Consider the following 17,882-nt stretch of genomic DNA (forward strand, 5'->3'; position numbering starts at 1 on the left):
TTTGTACAAAACTGCCTGAAGACCCAGTGCAAGAGAATTTCATTTTGTTCACAGTAGTTACAGCTGCACAACAAAAACTTAAGAGAATTCCACACTTAGAACAAACTTCATCCCTGTGCCACAGTATGCATGTAAAAAAGTAGAATGGCAAATGACTGTAACCAACCATAGTAATGAGTTAAATACTCTAAAACACAGGAGATTTAAACAATGTGAGAGGTAAGATCCTAAATTTAATTTATCATCACCTCTGTAACAGGCACTTACCCATCTAAGCTGAGGATGAAATATATGTATCAAATTTTCAGTAAGATAATTTGTTAAAAATGCATACATGGAAGGAAAGAGAGACTCTTTCAGGGAAATAATTTCTATGTGAAGAGCCCCACTGGGTGAACAAACAAAAAAATATTTACAGAATTGATTTTATAAGCTATTCTTAGAAAGGGACAGAACAGAATTTCTAAATAAGCCTTTTTATCTCTTAAAACAATTGGACCCAAGCAGAGGCTAAATTCGGCCATATTCATACAGAAACCTACTGTAATTCTACAATGGATTCCTGATGTGCAGACACACTACAGTGCACTGCAAACAGCAAGAAATACACAGGTTACCTTCAGCTTTTGAATGAAATTTAAGTGAGAGTGAAAATCTGCTCATTATTTTAATCTTGCATGACTATCACAAAAGTAATTTATATAATAACTACCAAGTGTCATTGAAAGGTAAATGAAAAGTAAAAAATGTATTTTCAAATGAAACCCCAAAAATCACATCCACAAAAAGAAGTTGTAGCAGAAAATACTTTAATTTGCATTTTGTAGATTCAAACATAGCAAAGATTCAGAAGTGTTTAGATCTCAATAAGCAGTTCCAACATTGATTTTGATTTTAATAAATATTACATTTCATTAGGGTAGCTATATGGAGAAATTGTAAAGTGATGAATTGCTGATTGCTACTTTATAAACATGAGCATCAAGATTATTTACAACATATTACAGGTCATTTCCCAGAAAAGCACAAAGCAAGGTCAGATAAAGGCAACCCAACCATCAAACACAACTCAAGAAAGTGTGGCACAGTGTATTTCATGCACATACAATGACAGTACAAATCATCAGCTGAAAACTAGGAAAACACTTATTATTCCAGCTTACATGAGTCTCTATATTTCATTGTTTTAAATTTATATTCTGACCTACCTCCCCAGGCACTGAAGAACAAGTTATTCAGCAACAGTGCCCTACTTTTTACCTATGCAGTTTGCACCAAGTCTTTTTTCATGATTTCACACAAGTCTTCATGACTTGGGAACAATTAAACATTTTTCTCTTTGTCTTCTCACTACCTCTCTGGGATTACAATCATTGTGTCATTTGTACAAGAAAATGTACTGTTACTCTGAAATGAATGGCAGACTGTTGACAAGCTGATCTCCAACAGGGAGCTGGAATTTAAAATAGTTTACAGGTCATGGACAGTGTAATTAACCTTATTCTTTAGTATAAAAACAGAGCTGTAAATTTTTAAAAGTTAATTTAACATATAAAGAACTAAGTCATCCAACTCACACAGCAAAACTTCATAGGCAGCAGTCACAGAATGTACATCAAATACAGTAGAAAAGATGGTGACAGGAAAATTGTTTCAACTAGATTTGTTACAGGAAAAATCTTATGTCCTATCTCTACAATGGCAGTGAAGTGAAATGCCTTCCATATTTGATCATCAAGCAAGATGTACCTTCAGGTGCAACAAAACTTACACACAATTTGCTGTTCAGTTGCATTCCTGTGTTCCCATGAGACAAAGGACAAGAAGAAAAGCTTCACATCTCTTTACATCCTTACCCGACAGTATTAACCTTGTGCCAACAAGGGCTGCAAGGACCAGGTGTGTCCAGGATCTGCATGCCTGAATCTCTCACCTGTCCCATGAGCAAGTGCATGATTCTGCTTCAGTGTCTGTCGATTTTTGCCAGGCACAGGTGGAAAAAGAAAAAAAAAAAAATAGCAAGTTGCATCCCCAGGAGGAGGTTGGAAGCAATTCACCTTCCCCACAAAGCAAGGGGAAGAGAGGAAGAAACATTTCTGAGACTTAGGTCCTTCCTGGGGCAGCGCAGTCAATACAGTTTCGTTAGTTTTTTTAAACTAGAAAATCCTGCCTAAAGCTTTAGGCACTATAATATATAACAATACAGATAAATCCCAGTTATACAGCACTCCTCACACAAGTGAGCCTACAGTTCTAGCCCTTGCAGGTCTAGCCAAAAGGCAAAGAATTAATAGCCAATTAAAAATTATACTCTTTCAACATAATACAATTACTCAGAAGATTTGGATACTCAGTGTGTAACTCATTTACCAAACACAGCTGTTCACATCTGAGCTACTTATCTAGATTCCCACTCCAATTTAAGAGAGAAAAATAAACTCTAAGGGTGCAAATACAGAGCTTGGAAGAGGCCACATGAATCCACCCAGAAACTTCCAGCTCTTCTGCATTAACTAGAAAAAGAAAGCCTGTGATAACTTGCTCAGCCACGGGTGCCCACAGGCCAGAGAGGCTACTAGGTAAAAACATAACATCCCCAAACTGGCATCAGCTTCCCCTAACACCATGTCCAAGCAGCTACCGGCTTAAACAGGAGCTTCCACCAGGATACCAGCTCATCGCCGATTTGTGCAACTATCACCAAAACTTCGTAAGGGCGGCTTGGATTTTTTTTTTTTTTGTTTGGGTTTTGTTTTTCCCTATTTTTGTTTTCATTTCATTTAGCATATCCCAGTTTGACACAAGGGGGCTAACTTTCTGAAGCAACAGTATTTTTTATAAAAGCAAGTGTCAGCAGAATAGTCTACTTCATTTCCAGTCAGGTAGAAATTTGAGGCTAGTCTGGAAACAAAGGACAGAGCATATTCCAGCCTTCAGAAAATCTCAGTTGTAAAGGAACACATTAAGGAAGCCAATACAGTTACAATCAGTTATATAAATAGGTCACTCAGTATCTAATAGGGTGAAAAATGTTTAAGAGCACTTAATTTTGTGAAGACTTGTTTTTAAAACAAGAGATGTATCTACACTGTACCAGCACTTCCTACATTCAAAACTCCTAACTTCATTTTTAAACATGCTGGTTTAAAAGAAATTACTTCATTTTAAATTTAAACCAATATTTGGTTGCTACTAATTGGTAATGCTGTTTTTAAATTCTGTTTTGACACTGGTTAAGTTATCACTGACATCTGTGGACAATGATACATGAGTAATTTCTTATTTTATGAAAGTAATGCTATTAACATACCCGTTTCTTTATGCTGAATATCCTTGTAAAGAAGATACAGTAAGGGTTTGCATAGATAAGAGTATGTGGTATTGAATGTCAGTATGATTACGAATTTTAAAAAGCATCTTTTTTTAAAAGTGACTACAAAAGCAAGTTATTTTTACACTGACCTTTTAACATAGCACTCAAACATGACTCAAAGAACAAATTTATTTCCATGGCTCAAAGACCAATGTGTGCTATTTTAACATTTTAGACATTAAAAAGACAACTTTTGGAAACCAAACTTGTGATTACAATCTAGAAAATAATATGGAGTAAACAGAAATTTGATTGACTGAAGTTTTTCAGCTAGCAGCGCTCCACTAACCATCTCCCCCTGCCCTGACCCCAACCTCCACATACGTGCAGGTAAGGGGCTGCAGCAAGGGGCTGCAGAAAAGTCACTTTCAACTCAGCTGCATCAGAGCAGAGACAAGGTAGTAATTTAAAAACGAAAAAAAAAAAGAAAATGTGAAAAGCACAAGAGAAGGGTAAAAAATGTTGGTATCACCATGATGCAAAGAAGCTCAGCATGAAAAAAATTTCTGCTCAGTAAATTTGCTATTTTTAAGTAAGTTTCATTATTACAGTAAGAAGCTAAAACTCAGCAAGAGCCTTATTTTCTTTCTGTAGTTCATTTTTTTGTGTTTGGGAGGTTTTTTTACTGTGATTTTTTTTTGTTTGTTTTGAGGTTTTTTCCCTCCCTTCCTTTTGACAGTCAGAACTAACATACCAAATCCTCAGAATACACTGAAGTTCAGTAAATGGGGAGAGACAGGAAGTGCTCCCCTCTCTCCAGACAGGCCAAGTCAGGGTGGAGGTACATATGTTTTCATATAAAACAGCTGTCTCAGAAAGACAAGGAGATAAGAAAATTTATGAAGTTTAAGTACAACAGAACTATGAGCAGAAAACTTAAAAAATAAACAGATCAGCATAATTTACACATTTAAAAACTATATATTTCATTCATAAATATATTTTCTAATTAATAACCATTCCTAGTTGAAACATAAATATTCAAGTTGGTATTTGATTTTACTTTTTATCAGTTCATGTGAGTCCTGTAAGGATCAGTTCCTTCTGCTCAATGCAGTCATGTAAATGATCTTCACTAACAGGTTGTGCAAAGACCTTCATTACCTAGTTTGTTGTAATAAAACTTTAAAATTCTGCAACTCTTTTATACTCGTGGAAAGCCTGTAAAACAAAAACCACCCAAGTGTTACCAAGTCAGCAAAAGAGAACTACAAATTATGACATTCATTTTCCTTTAGATTTTTTCTCAAACACAATTCTGTTCCAAAGAGTAACACACTTAAAATACACTTTCTCTCAAAAAGTATCTGACTCTCCATTTTATATTTACATAATATATGACAGGGATTAAAGTTTATATATAATGTTTAATTGTCCCAGCTTCATTAAACATCTAAAAATCCCTAACCACAGGTAATAAAGTTTATTACATTCTTTTATCAGATTGTTTAAATAGATTGTTTAAACAGGAACAGATTGTTGTATTTAAGATCTGAAGAACTAACATGATGAGCAAAGCATGCTCTATGTACACTTCTTTTAAAGCTGTTACAATGTTTCATCATTCAAAGGGGATACATTTTTAAAAAATTAATCAAATTTAAGAGACTTAAATTTCATCTTGTGGAAGGTGGATTTATGAGACTTGAGATAGAGGGGATGAATTCGTTCCAAACACAGAATGATGACCAAGGTTAATAATCCACATGCTCAGTTTGAAGGCATTAAGTTAATCAATATCACCGATTCAGCCTTTAAAAACCTACAGCTAAATGTACAAAACCATCTTTCTACAGAGCCTGAGTATTGATACTGAAGTTTCATATTTTTCTACTATTAAAATTGCAACATTTTACCTTCCAAAGGCATTTATAAGAGCAACTATTTCTTGCCGTGTGAGCTGAAAACCTTTTGATGGGCTGTTCTCAGGAAGGCTCTGTATTTCTTTCTCAGAAAACAAGATCTTCAGAGCAGTTCCTAAGCCTTGAGTCTATAAAAGAAGTGCAATGTTTTAACATCAATAAGATCATTCCTTTAAATAGTCATAAACCACAAAAAAAGATAAAAACATACTAATCCAGGCAAACTTTAGTACCAATTCTTACATACTGACCCTCAACCCAAAAAACTGCACAAAAATCAGGGCACTAATGTGTACCAGGTTCAGTTATTTATTTAAGAACATTTGTTTCCTCAGGTATACTTACTCTTCATCCTTGTCTTTTATATCTCTTCTTTTCCCATCTCTTTTCTTCTTGGCCATGCATATGAAAATATGCCCATTACAACAATTCCAGCTCCCTCCCACCCCTTACCTTACAGATGCTCCACTCCTGCAGGAGCACATCTCCCCTTTCCCTCTCCCCTTCCCCTTTGAAGTCAAACTAAGTTTTCTTATGAGATATCACAACAGATGTTCTTTTCCCACCTTCAATCCTAGTGGTAAACATTGCAGTTTCAATTTCAACCCCTATTTTCTATGCTGGAATAGAACAGAAGCAGCTTTTCTTATTTTCACTTTCAATTGGGCTACATAAGCAACCACTGAATTTTAACAAAAAGTGGTTGAAGCTGGCTGCAAGAGAACTTTATAGGTCAGGAAATCTGGCTTTTTTTAATCCTGAGTGAGGAGGAAAAAACAATAAGATCAGAAGTATTAACTAGGACAGGGTAAGCAGAACTCCACAAATTCAGCAGAGACCACCAAATTTTTGATGCTGCAAACTCTTGAAAACTGCACTCTGGTAAGTTTAATGCAATACAGTGGTACCATACAGCAGGCACTCCAAAATAACTATTCTCAGTCTGGACTTGACATTAGTCTTGAGGTTTAAAATATTGTTCTCAGTAAAATAAAAATAGTAACTGCCAAGAAAATGAAACTGGTTTTCAACTTTCAGCTTTACTGAGCACCTTTGTGTTCATTTGGTGCCCTCTACATAAACTGAAAATCTGAATTACTTCTTTTCCTTACATCCCAGTTTGTGGAGTTAAATATCACACTGGATTCCCTAACAAGTTAGTGCTGTATTTAAAGGAAGATTTTCCACAAGTGATTCTGCAAGGCTCATCTGATCACTGAATAGAGGTAAGATATTGACTGCTAGTAATATCTCACCATGAGGCATCTGCTTTAAAAGTATCTTTTTTAGAACACAAACTCTACCTTTCAGTAAACTGAACAGCTGTTGACTAAATGAAAAACACACCTTGAAAAAAAGTTTAAAAATGTTCAACAGTAATTAATATATATCTATTTCTATTATATAGATAAGGATATCAAGGACCAACCATGTGCAGAAAGTCTGAATGCTAAGGTAAAAGAGTCCTGACAAAATGAAAGAGATGCTTATCTTGGAAGCTGCCCCTGCCAGAACACACACACCTACACAAAATAACCTGTACCTGCAGCTTGCCCCACAGCCTGCATTTGTCACATCCAACACAATCCATTATGCGGGAGATGTTCTTGAAATGCAATCTGAATTCTTCCTATCAGTTAAAAACAAAATTTAAAAGCTTTGGTTAATGTACATCTTGGCTTTACAAAAATAGAAGGTTAATGAACTTAGTACCAATAAAAATCTAGTACCATTAGAATATCAATTTTCTCAGCAAAACTGAACAAAACCATTGCCTTATGCAGTCAGGCCATAACAAAGATCCATGTAAACCCAGAATCTTGTTTCCAAGCTGCTTCTAACAGCTAATTCCACAAAAAAATCTCCCCCAAAATACAGAACACTTCGATTCTGTACACTTTCTACCAACTTCCTCAAAATTTTCTAAGCTGTAAGTACTGTATCTGTTTCCCTGCCCATTTTTTTAACTCCCTTTTGAACGAGCCTCCTTTTTGACAAACAGGTTACAATTCACAAAAGATATTTCCTGTTCAAAACTATGAGTAGATTGTTGCCTTGCAACTTCAGGCAGAGTGGGACCAAGCACAGTGCAGAACTAATTAAGCTGATCTCAATTAATTTTTTGAAGTCCAAAAAAAAAACACTAGCTGGGCTGATAAAACACTGTCGCTTTTCTAATAGCATTTTTTGTAATGCTGATGACATTCCATACTGCTACTGAAATAGGTATTAGAAGCATTAATAAATATTAAAACAGGCCTTTGTTACTAAGCCCCACTCCAGCTGTGGACTTGTAATGCATACCAACCTGAACACCTGCGTGCTAACACTGGAAGCTGCTAGTTAGGCACTGCTTTCACATTGGGTTCCCATGTCTAGGAACTATGTTTTTCTAATTTTTATCATTATATTACATGGTACTATACTGTATATTATGTTATATTATGCTATATAAGGCATCATTTTTTAAAGCAAACATGACTGGGTTGGTTCTTTTTCTCCAGATAATTATGAAACAGATAGTCTACTTAAAAATAAGCACCACTGCACTTACTGGTAATACTAATTCATTTGCCCCACCACAGTCCTGATGCCAGACTCAAGGCACAAAGCCAGAGATTTCAGTCTGCTTGGATCAGGACAGCACCTTACTATAAAGTTGATTAAAAGGCCTCAGATACAACTCTAGAAAAGGCAGGGATAAAACCTTACTCTCAGCAGTATGTTTGTGGTTGGCAGAAGGGTTTTCCAAAATAAAACAGCTTAATTTAAAAATGGGTATTTTGGATGTCATTCAGAAAACTAGCTTTACCTTTAGTGACTTGGCTCCTTTTTTATCTCCAGCAAACATGGACTTTTCATCAAAGTGCATATGGAAGGACCTAATAAAGACAAAATGCAATCAAAACAAATGCTGGCATAAACTACAGTGCTCAATTAAGCTTGGTAAGCAGCTGATGCCATCAGTGTAACATTTTTCAGAGTTCCTAGTCTTTGCAGATCAGGCCTTAAAGAATTACTCAGTAATATCAGTTTTACTATTCAATCACTAACTTGAAATCTGTTATTCACAGTTTTGTTCCAACTAATACTGAAATTGGCTTAATGTTTGCCTTCCAATTGATCATTGTCTAACTACATCTCAATTACCTAGCAAGACTGTGATTAGGGACAGCAATGAAACCACACAACATGTTACGAATCACAAAAACTAGCAAAAAAGAGAGCAAAGGAACTGAACTTAATGACATTATGGAATAAATAGAAGGAAGAATGGATGGCCAAACCACCAGAAGCTAAGTCTGTGATAAAAACCAGATTACTCAGTGGACCATTAAAAAACTATATATACTAATTTCCTTTTCAAAATAAATCATGTGCATTTTATACTGAAGAATCAGAAAAAACAACACAGAGGGAGTAGCCCAGGGTATTGTATGGCTTGGCGTTGAGTGCTTTTGTTTGTTTGTTTTTAAAGATTGGTATATTCAAACCTCAAAACTATTAGTCTCTCCTATCAAACATACAAATTCCCCTTGATCTCTCCCACTACTTAAACTTTATTTCTTCATACCACTCTCCTTGTCCTATCCTATCAAGGAGTCACCTATTCTCACTTCCGAATACAACTGAAAATTTCAAACCACTGATAAGAAAACCCCTATGCCTTACTTGGTATCCCTGAAGATATCTAGTAAGAGAGCTTTAGATTCAGCATCCTCATGGCCATTGCCAGTGTAAAGGTCGACAACTGCACGCTCAAAGTAAGGGGCAACCTTTGACAAAGCACGCAGCTCTATCAAATATAAGAAATACAAGTTCTTGAGCCTCCTTGGGCCTTCTCCTTTCGTTTCAGCAGGGTCAAAGCGGCGAGTGAACTCTTTCACATTTGGTCCCCAGCGAGGCTTCCCCCACGTTTCTACACAGAGGAAAAAAAAAGGGCAGAAGCAGTAAAAGAGACACATTTAGAAAATAAAAGCAACTAAGTATACACCAAGAATTTTCAGAAAAACCAAGATGTGTATTACATATACCGTAGAATACCATTAGCAATTTTACCCAGACATACCTTCAAGAAGATAATTTGCACACAAATGCAAGTTGATGCTAGCATGAAGTCCAGAAATCAGTTTATAAAACACTCTTTTCTCAAGGCACAGACCTGCCCAAGAAAAAAGACAAACAGATGCCAAACTATATACTGGAAATAACAGAATGAATATACCCTGACATTTTAGTGGTGCAAATCTGCATTGTTAACTTTCAAGAATTACAATTACAGGACTTGACTATTGTTGATAAGCCCTTATAGACATAATAGGGAAAGTTTACCTCCTATTTCTTATATAAAGCAATACTAAGAATGACATTTGACGTTTCTTGCTAGGTATTTTAGTGTTCTAGTAAACAGTCAAATAAGGATCTGTTCAATTGGCACAGATAAATTGCTACACAAAAATAAGATGCTTACAGTGTTTGAGCAATAAATTTGTAATAATCTTGAATTTTGACGGTCTGGAAATCAGAAATATACTGTGACCCATCTTAATTACAATTAGAGCTACCACTGAATTAGAGGAGTGGCCCTACAGAAAAACATCAAAAGCCCTAGAAAACCTTACAGCACTGGAAAACAGCAAAAACACTTCTTCATAGCTGTACTGTAAATTCACTGAAGATTTAAATGCACAGGACAAAACCTTGGAAAATATGACTTGATTAATATTAAAAATACGTCATGCTTCTACAGCATAAATGGAAATACAGTGGCATTGAGTGGTCAAAATATAATTTATATGCAGAAGTTACTTATAGTTCCAACTAGAACCAAAGATGGAGACTACACTTGAAATTTAAAGAGTTTGTTCCTCTCAAAGATATGTTTTTTGCAACTTTCCTGGCACTCCAATCTCTACAAATGGAAGCAGGAAGAGCTGATAGTGAAGCCTACCTGTGAGGCTGACATGTGTCCTCATTTACAGACATCACATTTTTAAAGGCATGTAAATTTGTATGCTTTCCTACAATACCACCACACAAGTAAAGGCTTAGGAAAGGCAGAACAAACTAATTTTAAAATTAAGTACATTTAACTCACTTAATTTTCTGCACACCTCCAGAATGTGATTTTGATTGCTACCACTGGAATAAAAATTTCCATTTTGACATGAATAAAAACAAAATTGCTTTGCCTTCTGAACACACATACTTAGATTATAAACTGGGAATAGAGCCATCGAAGTCTTTAATGTTCTTTAAAGCTGTTTCCAAATAATAATGCTTACCAATATTACTACTAATAATGCCCCTGCTTAAATGTGTAAAATAACCAAAAAATTCAAAGTAACTGGCACAAAGTGAACTCTCCCTTTATAAAAGATAAAACACCTAAAAGGTTAAGGAGTATACCATCTAAGTAAATGAGAAGATTTCCAAAGACCCTCAAGAAATACTTGAACAACACTCAGAAGTACTGCACAATTTACTAAAAAGCCTATGCTATGAAAAATATTTGAGGAAATGAAAAAAGTGCTACAGTGTTTCTTCTAGTGAATTTAACACTATATTAACTCATCCAAGAGCCCTCACCTTCTAGCCATGTGTAGAAAGATTCTCCTGTAAATACAAAGTACATCATTAAATGAAGAGTATAATTTCCAATATTACAGTATTTTTATATTACTATGCATACAACATTAGCTGCTATCTGGATGTGAAGTTAAGTAATTTAGCTATTAAAATGAGAACAGGCACAGAAGCAGCTAACTTTGAGGTTAGTTTAAAGCTATTGGGGTCAGAATAGGAGAAATACAAGAATGACCACGACTAAGCTACAGGTCAGGGCATTCAGCGGTGTACGGAAGCACAAGTCTGATTATATGTCCTACTGGTGAAAGACAGGATGGCAGAGTGCAATTCTGGCAGCCTTCACCTTGACCTGCCCAAAGATTTCCCTAAGACTTAGATCTTATGCCTGAGAGCTTTCAGTTTACTGAAAAATCTTAAAGTCTGCCTCCCTGTAGGCAGATCAAATATTTTCTTCCCACTCTCTCTCCATCTTCCCAAAAGCAAGGACATTCAAGAAGGTACACAACAAATAGTCCCTCTTCTTTTAAGGGATCTGACATCAGTATCAGTGGGGTTCTGGAAGAACTAATAACATTATCACAACATATATTCTGTTACAAGAATAAGAACTGAGAACTGTGGTTTGCTCTTATCATCCCCTTACTCCAAATGGAAGTATGATTCAATTAAAAACATTTTCTGATCAATAATCTGCACAAAAACATAACTTTCCTGCTCTCTAATTCAATAACAGTAAAGTGAATAAATCCAAAATCCAAAAATCTCTAATGCTTACTTCATTTCTGCAGGTCAAGGAAAATGACTTACCATCATCTCCTCCTTAGAGGGGGGAAAAAAAAAAAAAGAAATGCATAAGCATTAAAAAGATAATTTCCACAGCAACATAGTAATGAAACAGACTTTACTACAAACACTCAAAGTGCAAGAACTCTTATTGAATTTATAAAGAATAGGCTACTTTCCATCCCTCCATTCTTGTTCCTCAAGACCACACAATACTTAACGCACTGTAATAATGAAAGTCACCAAGAAGTTGAAATCTTATTAGCAGCCAATTCACATGTTCTTGAAAGCTGTATTTTAGCTTCAGAAAGGTGGTTAGGAAGTCATAGTCTTTAGTTTGCATTGCTCAAGGATCAGGCCAGAGTTCCTTTCTGAAATTCTGATCCCTGCATTAAACCATTGTTAAAATTCTTTTTATTTGTGTGCATCAGCAATATATCAGCTTTTAGTCATTATAAATATTGAGATACCTTGATTTTTCTAACGGATGGTGATTTTTTTTTAAATTTAATCTATTGCCTAATAGTTAATTTTTAAGGGAAATGAGACACACTGGCAGGGGAAAGCTGATTCACTTGAAACACCAGGTTATAGCTTTCAACTTAAAACTGAAAACAAACCCCAGGTCAATAGCATACTTTTTTAAAACATTCTTGCAGATAATTGATCGTTCCTAAGTATCAACTCCTTCAAGTAATGTAATTATTTGTACAGCTGTACTACACTACACATTATGGATGAAAAATGTACAACTACATTACACCAGTGTAAGTATGAACCAAAATGACTAAATTAAATGCTTTTTGAAAAAAGAAACAAGAATACAAATTTCCAAATTGGAAAATCAGTGTGAAACTTAGTAAACAGTTTGAGATCTACAATTTAGTTTTCATATCAGCTTACCTGACATTAATAAGACTACTAATAGGGATAAGATTAGGTAGGTATGTAATAAAGTACCACAAGCCTTAGTCTAAATATTGAAAATGTACAGCTACTTCTACAGAGGAAATCAAATAAGCAGAAAGCACACCTACAGACCGGAGATTGATATTTGTATCACTTTTACTGCAACAGTCACTATGTTAAAAGAAGTGCATTGGAAAATAAAACAGGCAAGACCCACCCCTACTAGGCGCCAGCGGATTTAAAGGACGATAGACAGATCGAGGCCTAAAAAATAAGTTAGAAAACACAAAGATCAGTTTTTAGCCAAATTGAGGTACAAGTATAAGAAACAGGCTTCCTCTCCCTCCCAATTACTTGAAGCAGTTTTCTTCGTAAATGCTGTTCCATACTCTCCAAGCAGAAGGTCCCTTATATCCAGTGTAACGCTCTGGATTCAGCAGCAAATCCACATACTGTGCATCTGGAGATCTCTCATCTAAATAGGAAAAGTTTTGTTACATATGCTAACTGATCATTTGAAAAAGATTTAATTTAACCAGTCACACAACTAAATATAAACAAGAGGTCTCATATAATACTCTTCTACCTTCCAGTTGGATTGTAAGTGCCCTGTATGTAAAAATGCAGCAATATAAATGCTGAATACAAAGCCCAAAAGTATATAACCTATTCCAAAGTTTCCTGTGTGCCTCTCATTTCTATAATGTTTGATGATCATCTAGGTGGCGTCTTTAAGTTTACCATGAACAGTTGACATGCACTGTATTCCCCGACTCTAGGCTAAGATATAAACAGTGTTATGTTTTAAATGGCCTTCAAATTTAGGGTTTGTCTGGCAGTATTTGGTTGAAGGAGTTGCTTTTTTGAAATGGGTATACTGCATACAGTAGGTTCTTAATAATAAGAAGATCAAAGTAGTACATCTTGTAGTTGGTACATACTGTAAATTTATTAGCTAAATCCATTTTTCCTCTGAATACCGTTGTATACTGGCAGAAAAGTCTGAATCACATTGCTTAACTGAGCAAACCTTTCAGCATATTGCAGAACAAATCTCTTGGTTACAACAAGCAGCATGTTACTCAAGCAACCTTTCAACAAGCTATACCCTCATCTCTGAAGTTTGCTACAAATTTCAGGCAACTTATCCAAAGAAAATTGTGAAACAGGACTCTCTCTGCTTAAAAACACTGTAGAAACAGAAATAGTTTCAAGCTACAACCAGTAAAAAGCAGGAGGAGTTTGCCCCTCTTTGAAATTCCAGGTCAAGACCAACTCATGCTTAAACAAACCCCACATACAATACAAGCCAATAGTCCAGAGACTTATTCATAGGAATAAGAATGGCCAGTAAGTGCCACGTAGTACTTCCCTCAGATAACAAAAAAAGCCATAGAAACAGACAGTGAAACTGCTCTGAAAAAGGTGATTCTGCATGAGCAGTTAAGCATCACTTCAGCAGCAGTAGCAAAAACAAAGAAAGGAGCTGATACAAGACACATAATGACTGCCAGATGAGAGAAAGTCAAATTACAGCTTTATTTATTTATTTGACAGTGTGGCTAACCTAAGCAGCTCTTACACTCCCTGATTACTTCAGGGTCCGTTTTTCTTCTTGTTATCCACATACAACTGAGTCTATGTGCGCTGTGGAGCCACACAACAGAAAGGCAGAAAGCTGACCCGGGTTACTAAGTTTTTTCAGCTAGATCAATTCCCTTATCTAGTTTATCATTAAGCCCAACAGGAAGAGAGAAGAAGAGAGCAAGGGTTTCTACTTCCTCCCCATGACTCCCAGTAGTTACTCTCTCTCACTCTCCCTGCTCCAGATCACAAACTCACTTGACAAGCCAGTTCATCACAACAGTGTGGGCAGTGGCTGGGAGATGGCAACTTACTTTCCCGCTATTAGGTAAGCCTAATCGGCTGACCATGCAGAAAGATGCACACCAGAGGCAGTACAAAAAAACCCACCACACTGCAAGAACACAGCTGGGGACATCCTCCTTCAGCAGGGCATGATATAAGGAGAGATGGAGTTAGAATCAGGAACTACTAAGTTAGTATTACTTCTCAAAGAAATGCTCCTCAACTATACCTTTCACAGCTCAGTACTACTAAAAAATGTATGTAGACAACTTGAAGATAGTAGAGACAGCAGATAATTTCATATAACAGTTCAGATCTACAGTAATGCTCATCAGCTATTACAGAAACAGCTCATATAGAAAGTGGTCAGATCAGATGCAGCAGAAGTGCTGAAAGAGAACTGCAGCTGCTAAGTCCACTGCAGCTGCTACTTTCTCAGGTGACACCAAACATAAGTCTAAAGGTAGATGAAAACATCTAGCATTATGCCCTAAATATTCCTAGTATAGAAAGCTTCCTAAGGTGTTTATTAAAAAGGACTTTAATAGTCAATCCTGAAGTTGGCAATTCTCACATTTGTCTGAAAAACATTCCTTTGAGGTTTGAACATCACAAGCAAATAAAGACTCACATACGTGGTGTAAAGACACAATCCAGTACCCTAATGTTTTAACAGTAAGAAAGTCCTTACAAACATGGGTGCAGAGATCATTTGGAAACTGCAAGAGCAGAAGGGGAATAAACTCAGTCCAAGCACAGAAGAATAGCAACAAAACAATAGAGTAGTAAGAAACAATCAGCTGCAAGCCTTTGTCTTATATTTGTGCTAGATGCAATTTTTCTGTAAGAAGCTTTTTAAAAAATGTTAGCCCCCTCCCATTTGTTGTCTTTTTTATTTACATAAATATCTCTCAATATACTAAAAGGAGGTAACAGTGAATGTGCACTGTATAGGCTACCAAACACTTCTTGTAAAATTGCAAAAAATTTACACTTAGTGTGCATGATACGAACTGTCACATTTCTGTCGATTAAGGCAAAATTAAAACTTTAAAAATGGTTATTTGTAGAGAAACCATGATCTTTTGCATTTTTATGAGACAGCAAATAAAACAAGCACTCTGAAAAAGCTTAAACATTTTACCATCAAGTTCGCAAAAATGATCCTGTGAATCATCGTATCTTGCCCAGTCAATGAAAGCCTCCTTACTTTGGTTACTGAGGGGAAAAAAAATTTGATTTTAAACTTCTAAATAAACAACACCAATAAGAGCTTCTGAAAGAAATACAACCCACATATAGCTTGGAAGTTGATTCTGAGTTAGTATATCTGAAAATTGAGGATATATGGAGTTACCCCTTGTTAATTGCACAAAAACTCAAACAAGCATCAACTGCAATACTTTCAAAAGTCACCTTAATGTTGAGGCAAAGATTTCACCATTATTTGAACAAACTGTGCAGTGGCTTATCTTCTTCCAGTATGAACTTGGGAAAATATGTTCACAGAATATATTTTTAGCACATTTCAAAGTACTACTTTAGCAGCTGTCACTTTGAGGGTAGGGGAGGGAAGAATCACCCTGTTTTCATAACCTGAACTTTCAATGAAACCTACAATAGTTAGTGCCTTACTTTTTACTGGGAGAATAAATGTCTAAATCCCTCTTTAAGCTAAAGACTCTGTGAATATGATTTGTCCTAAGCCATTTTAATAATAATGGTATTCCACTCACTCCAGCATTTTCAAAGGTGCACTGTACTAGAGAGACAAGTACTTTGAAGTTCCCACACTATGAAACACAAACAGTGCCAAAACCTTTCTTCTACGACTGCATGCAGCACTGAACTACTGATGCCACACTCCTGACAGAAAAATGTAAGCAAAGTTAAGATTGGGAACTCTGCTCCAGGGTGCAGTGAGGCACCTTGAAACAACAAAAACAACCTATTCTGTTTGATCAAATTAGTACCATCTCAATTCTACAAACAGAGGCAATTCAACAACAAGATACATTTCTAAACTTCTGCCAAATCACAGTAGGAGACTTTATACTAGGCATTAGGTGAGGAAATTCTGTGGTAATTACCAACAGACAAGATTTGATAACCACAAGAAATACAACTTATAAAGGAAAATAACCCAAAACCAAGAGGATGATGCACTGCTAGGTCGAAAACATGGAGATTTTCCTGCAAAGCACAAACTCCTCCTCCACATAAAGGATCCATTACCTGTCCTCTCCAAACTTTAATCATCTGTCCTACTCTCATAAAGGCATTATCTCTTGCTGTCCATTTCCAATCTCACATTCTTTTGCCTTGCAAAAATGGAACAGAATTCATAGTTTCTTATTTCCCCTAAAACACCACACACCAGGCAGAAACAGTCAGGTTTTTGTGGCACAAGAAAGAGTTTCAACATCTTTACCAGGGAGAACTGCTGAAAATTGTGGGCAAAGACACCACATCCCTCCATCAACAGTGAAGAATTGATTTTTCTATTTCTGTTTTTCAAAAGTGGGGAATCCAGCAGAGTGCTATGTTTTCTAGATGCTGTTCCACACACTTTTGTACCCAGGGGCAACACCATCCTGCAGAATTCCTCCCATCCAACCTTGAAAGTGCCATGCAATAAGCAAGATGAGACAATTGATCCAAGCTAAAAATAACTTTGCCAACAACAAAAGTAACTCAACTCCCTGATCTGGTTCACTGAATGATCACAAACAGGCACATCAGTGCAACAGTGGGACAAAGCAGGACAAAACCCCTTAATCCATCACAGTCGTCAAGAACAAAGAGTAGAGAAAAGCAGTGCTTTTATTTGCAAGTTTCTTCTGACTCTTGATGCTTTAAGATACATCTTTTAAATAATATAAAATTGTACTTTAAACAACAACAAAAAAGGTCTACTTATCATTTAACACCTTAGCCTTCAGATGTTCTTCCATCATTTCACATTTACTTTCTAATGGGTTATGGAAAGAATGAAGAACAAAAACCAGCACATTGCCAAAACCAGACAGACAAATTAAAATGCTCCTTTCTTACTATTTTGGTACTGTTGATGTAAATAACAGCATACCTTAAGGTACTGTTAACTGCTCCCAGCTTGTTAGCTTGCTCACAGTCTTCCAATTCTTTGGAATTATTTGCTGCTTTTGAATACTGTAAGAAAAGTCATATTTAATATGCAAATGAATTACTTAAATCCTCTAAGAACAGGTGTTGTGAAAGGATTTCTAAGTTTAGCAGTGAACACCCTAGTATTAAGGGAACCCCTCTTATTCTAGAAGCAGTATATGATTATGGAACATTTCTTACTTTGATTTTTTTTTTTCACTTAAGTTCATCAAGCTGATTTCATTCTGTGAATTTAACTACTACAGGGAATTCAGCTAAAGATGTCAAAGTTTTGTTTTGCCTTTTGTTTAAATTAAATGGAGTTCTTTTGTTATGAAACACCCACATAAGTGTTTCAGATACTTATTTAC

At 35.9% G+C, this 17,882-nt stretch overlaps 1 protein-coding gene across 1 annotated transcript in view; it reads right to left on the minus strand.

Annotated features, from left to right (window-relative positions):
- Positions 1-792: 792 nt before the first annotated feature.
- ERO1B (endoplasmic reticulum oxidoreductase 1 beta) overlaps positions 793-17,882 on the minus strand; it is a 29,760-nt gene continuing 12,670 nt past the window's right edge. Inside the window, exons 5-16 of the mRNA XM_042025293.1 lie at positions 17,474-17,556; positions 15,530-15,603; positions 12,871-12,991; positions 12,734-12,780; positions 11,632-11,643; positions 10,825-10,851; positions 9,305-9,397; positions 8,908-9,154; positions 8,048-8,117; positions 6,779-6,865; positions 5,230-5,363; positions 793-4,534 (exon numbers count right to left, since the gene is read on the minus strand). Coding sequence (XP_041881227.1) covers positions 4,474-4,534; positions 5,230-5,363; positions 6,779-6,865; positions 8,048-8,117; positions 8,908-9,154; positions 9,305-9,397; positions 10,825-10,851; positions 11,632-11,643; positions 12,734-12,780; positions 12,871-12,991; positions 15,530-15,603; positions 17,474-17,556 — 1,056 coding nt within the window. The 3' untranslated portion in view covers positions 793-4,473. The remainder of the gene's footprint in view (positions 4,535-5,229; positions 5,364-6,778; positions 6,866-8,047; positions 8,118-8,907; positions 9,155-9,304; positions 9,398-10,824; positions 10,852-11,631; positions 11,644-12,733; positions 12,781-12,870; positions 12,992-15,529; positions 15,604-17,473; positions 17,557-17,882) is intronic.

This window comes from Corvus kubaryi, unplaced genomic scaffold, assembly GCF_017639235.1.
Source record: "Corvus kubaryi isolate FWS band 111438036 unplaced genomic scaffold, C.kubaryi_AGA036_p1.0 37266, whole genome shotgun sequence".
In the NCBI taxonomy this organism is placed as follows: Eukaryota; Metazoa; Chordata; class Aves; order Passeriformes; family Corvidae; genus Corvus; species Corvus kubaryi.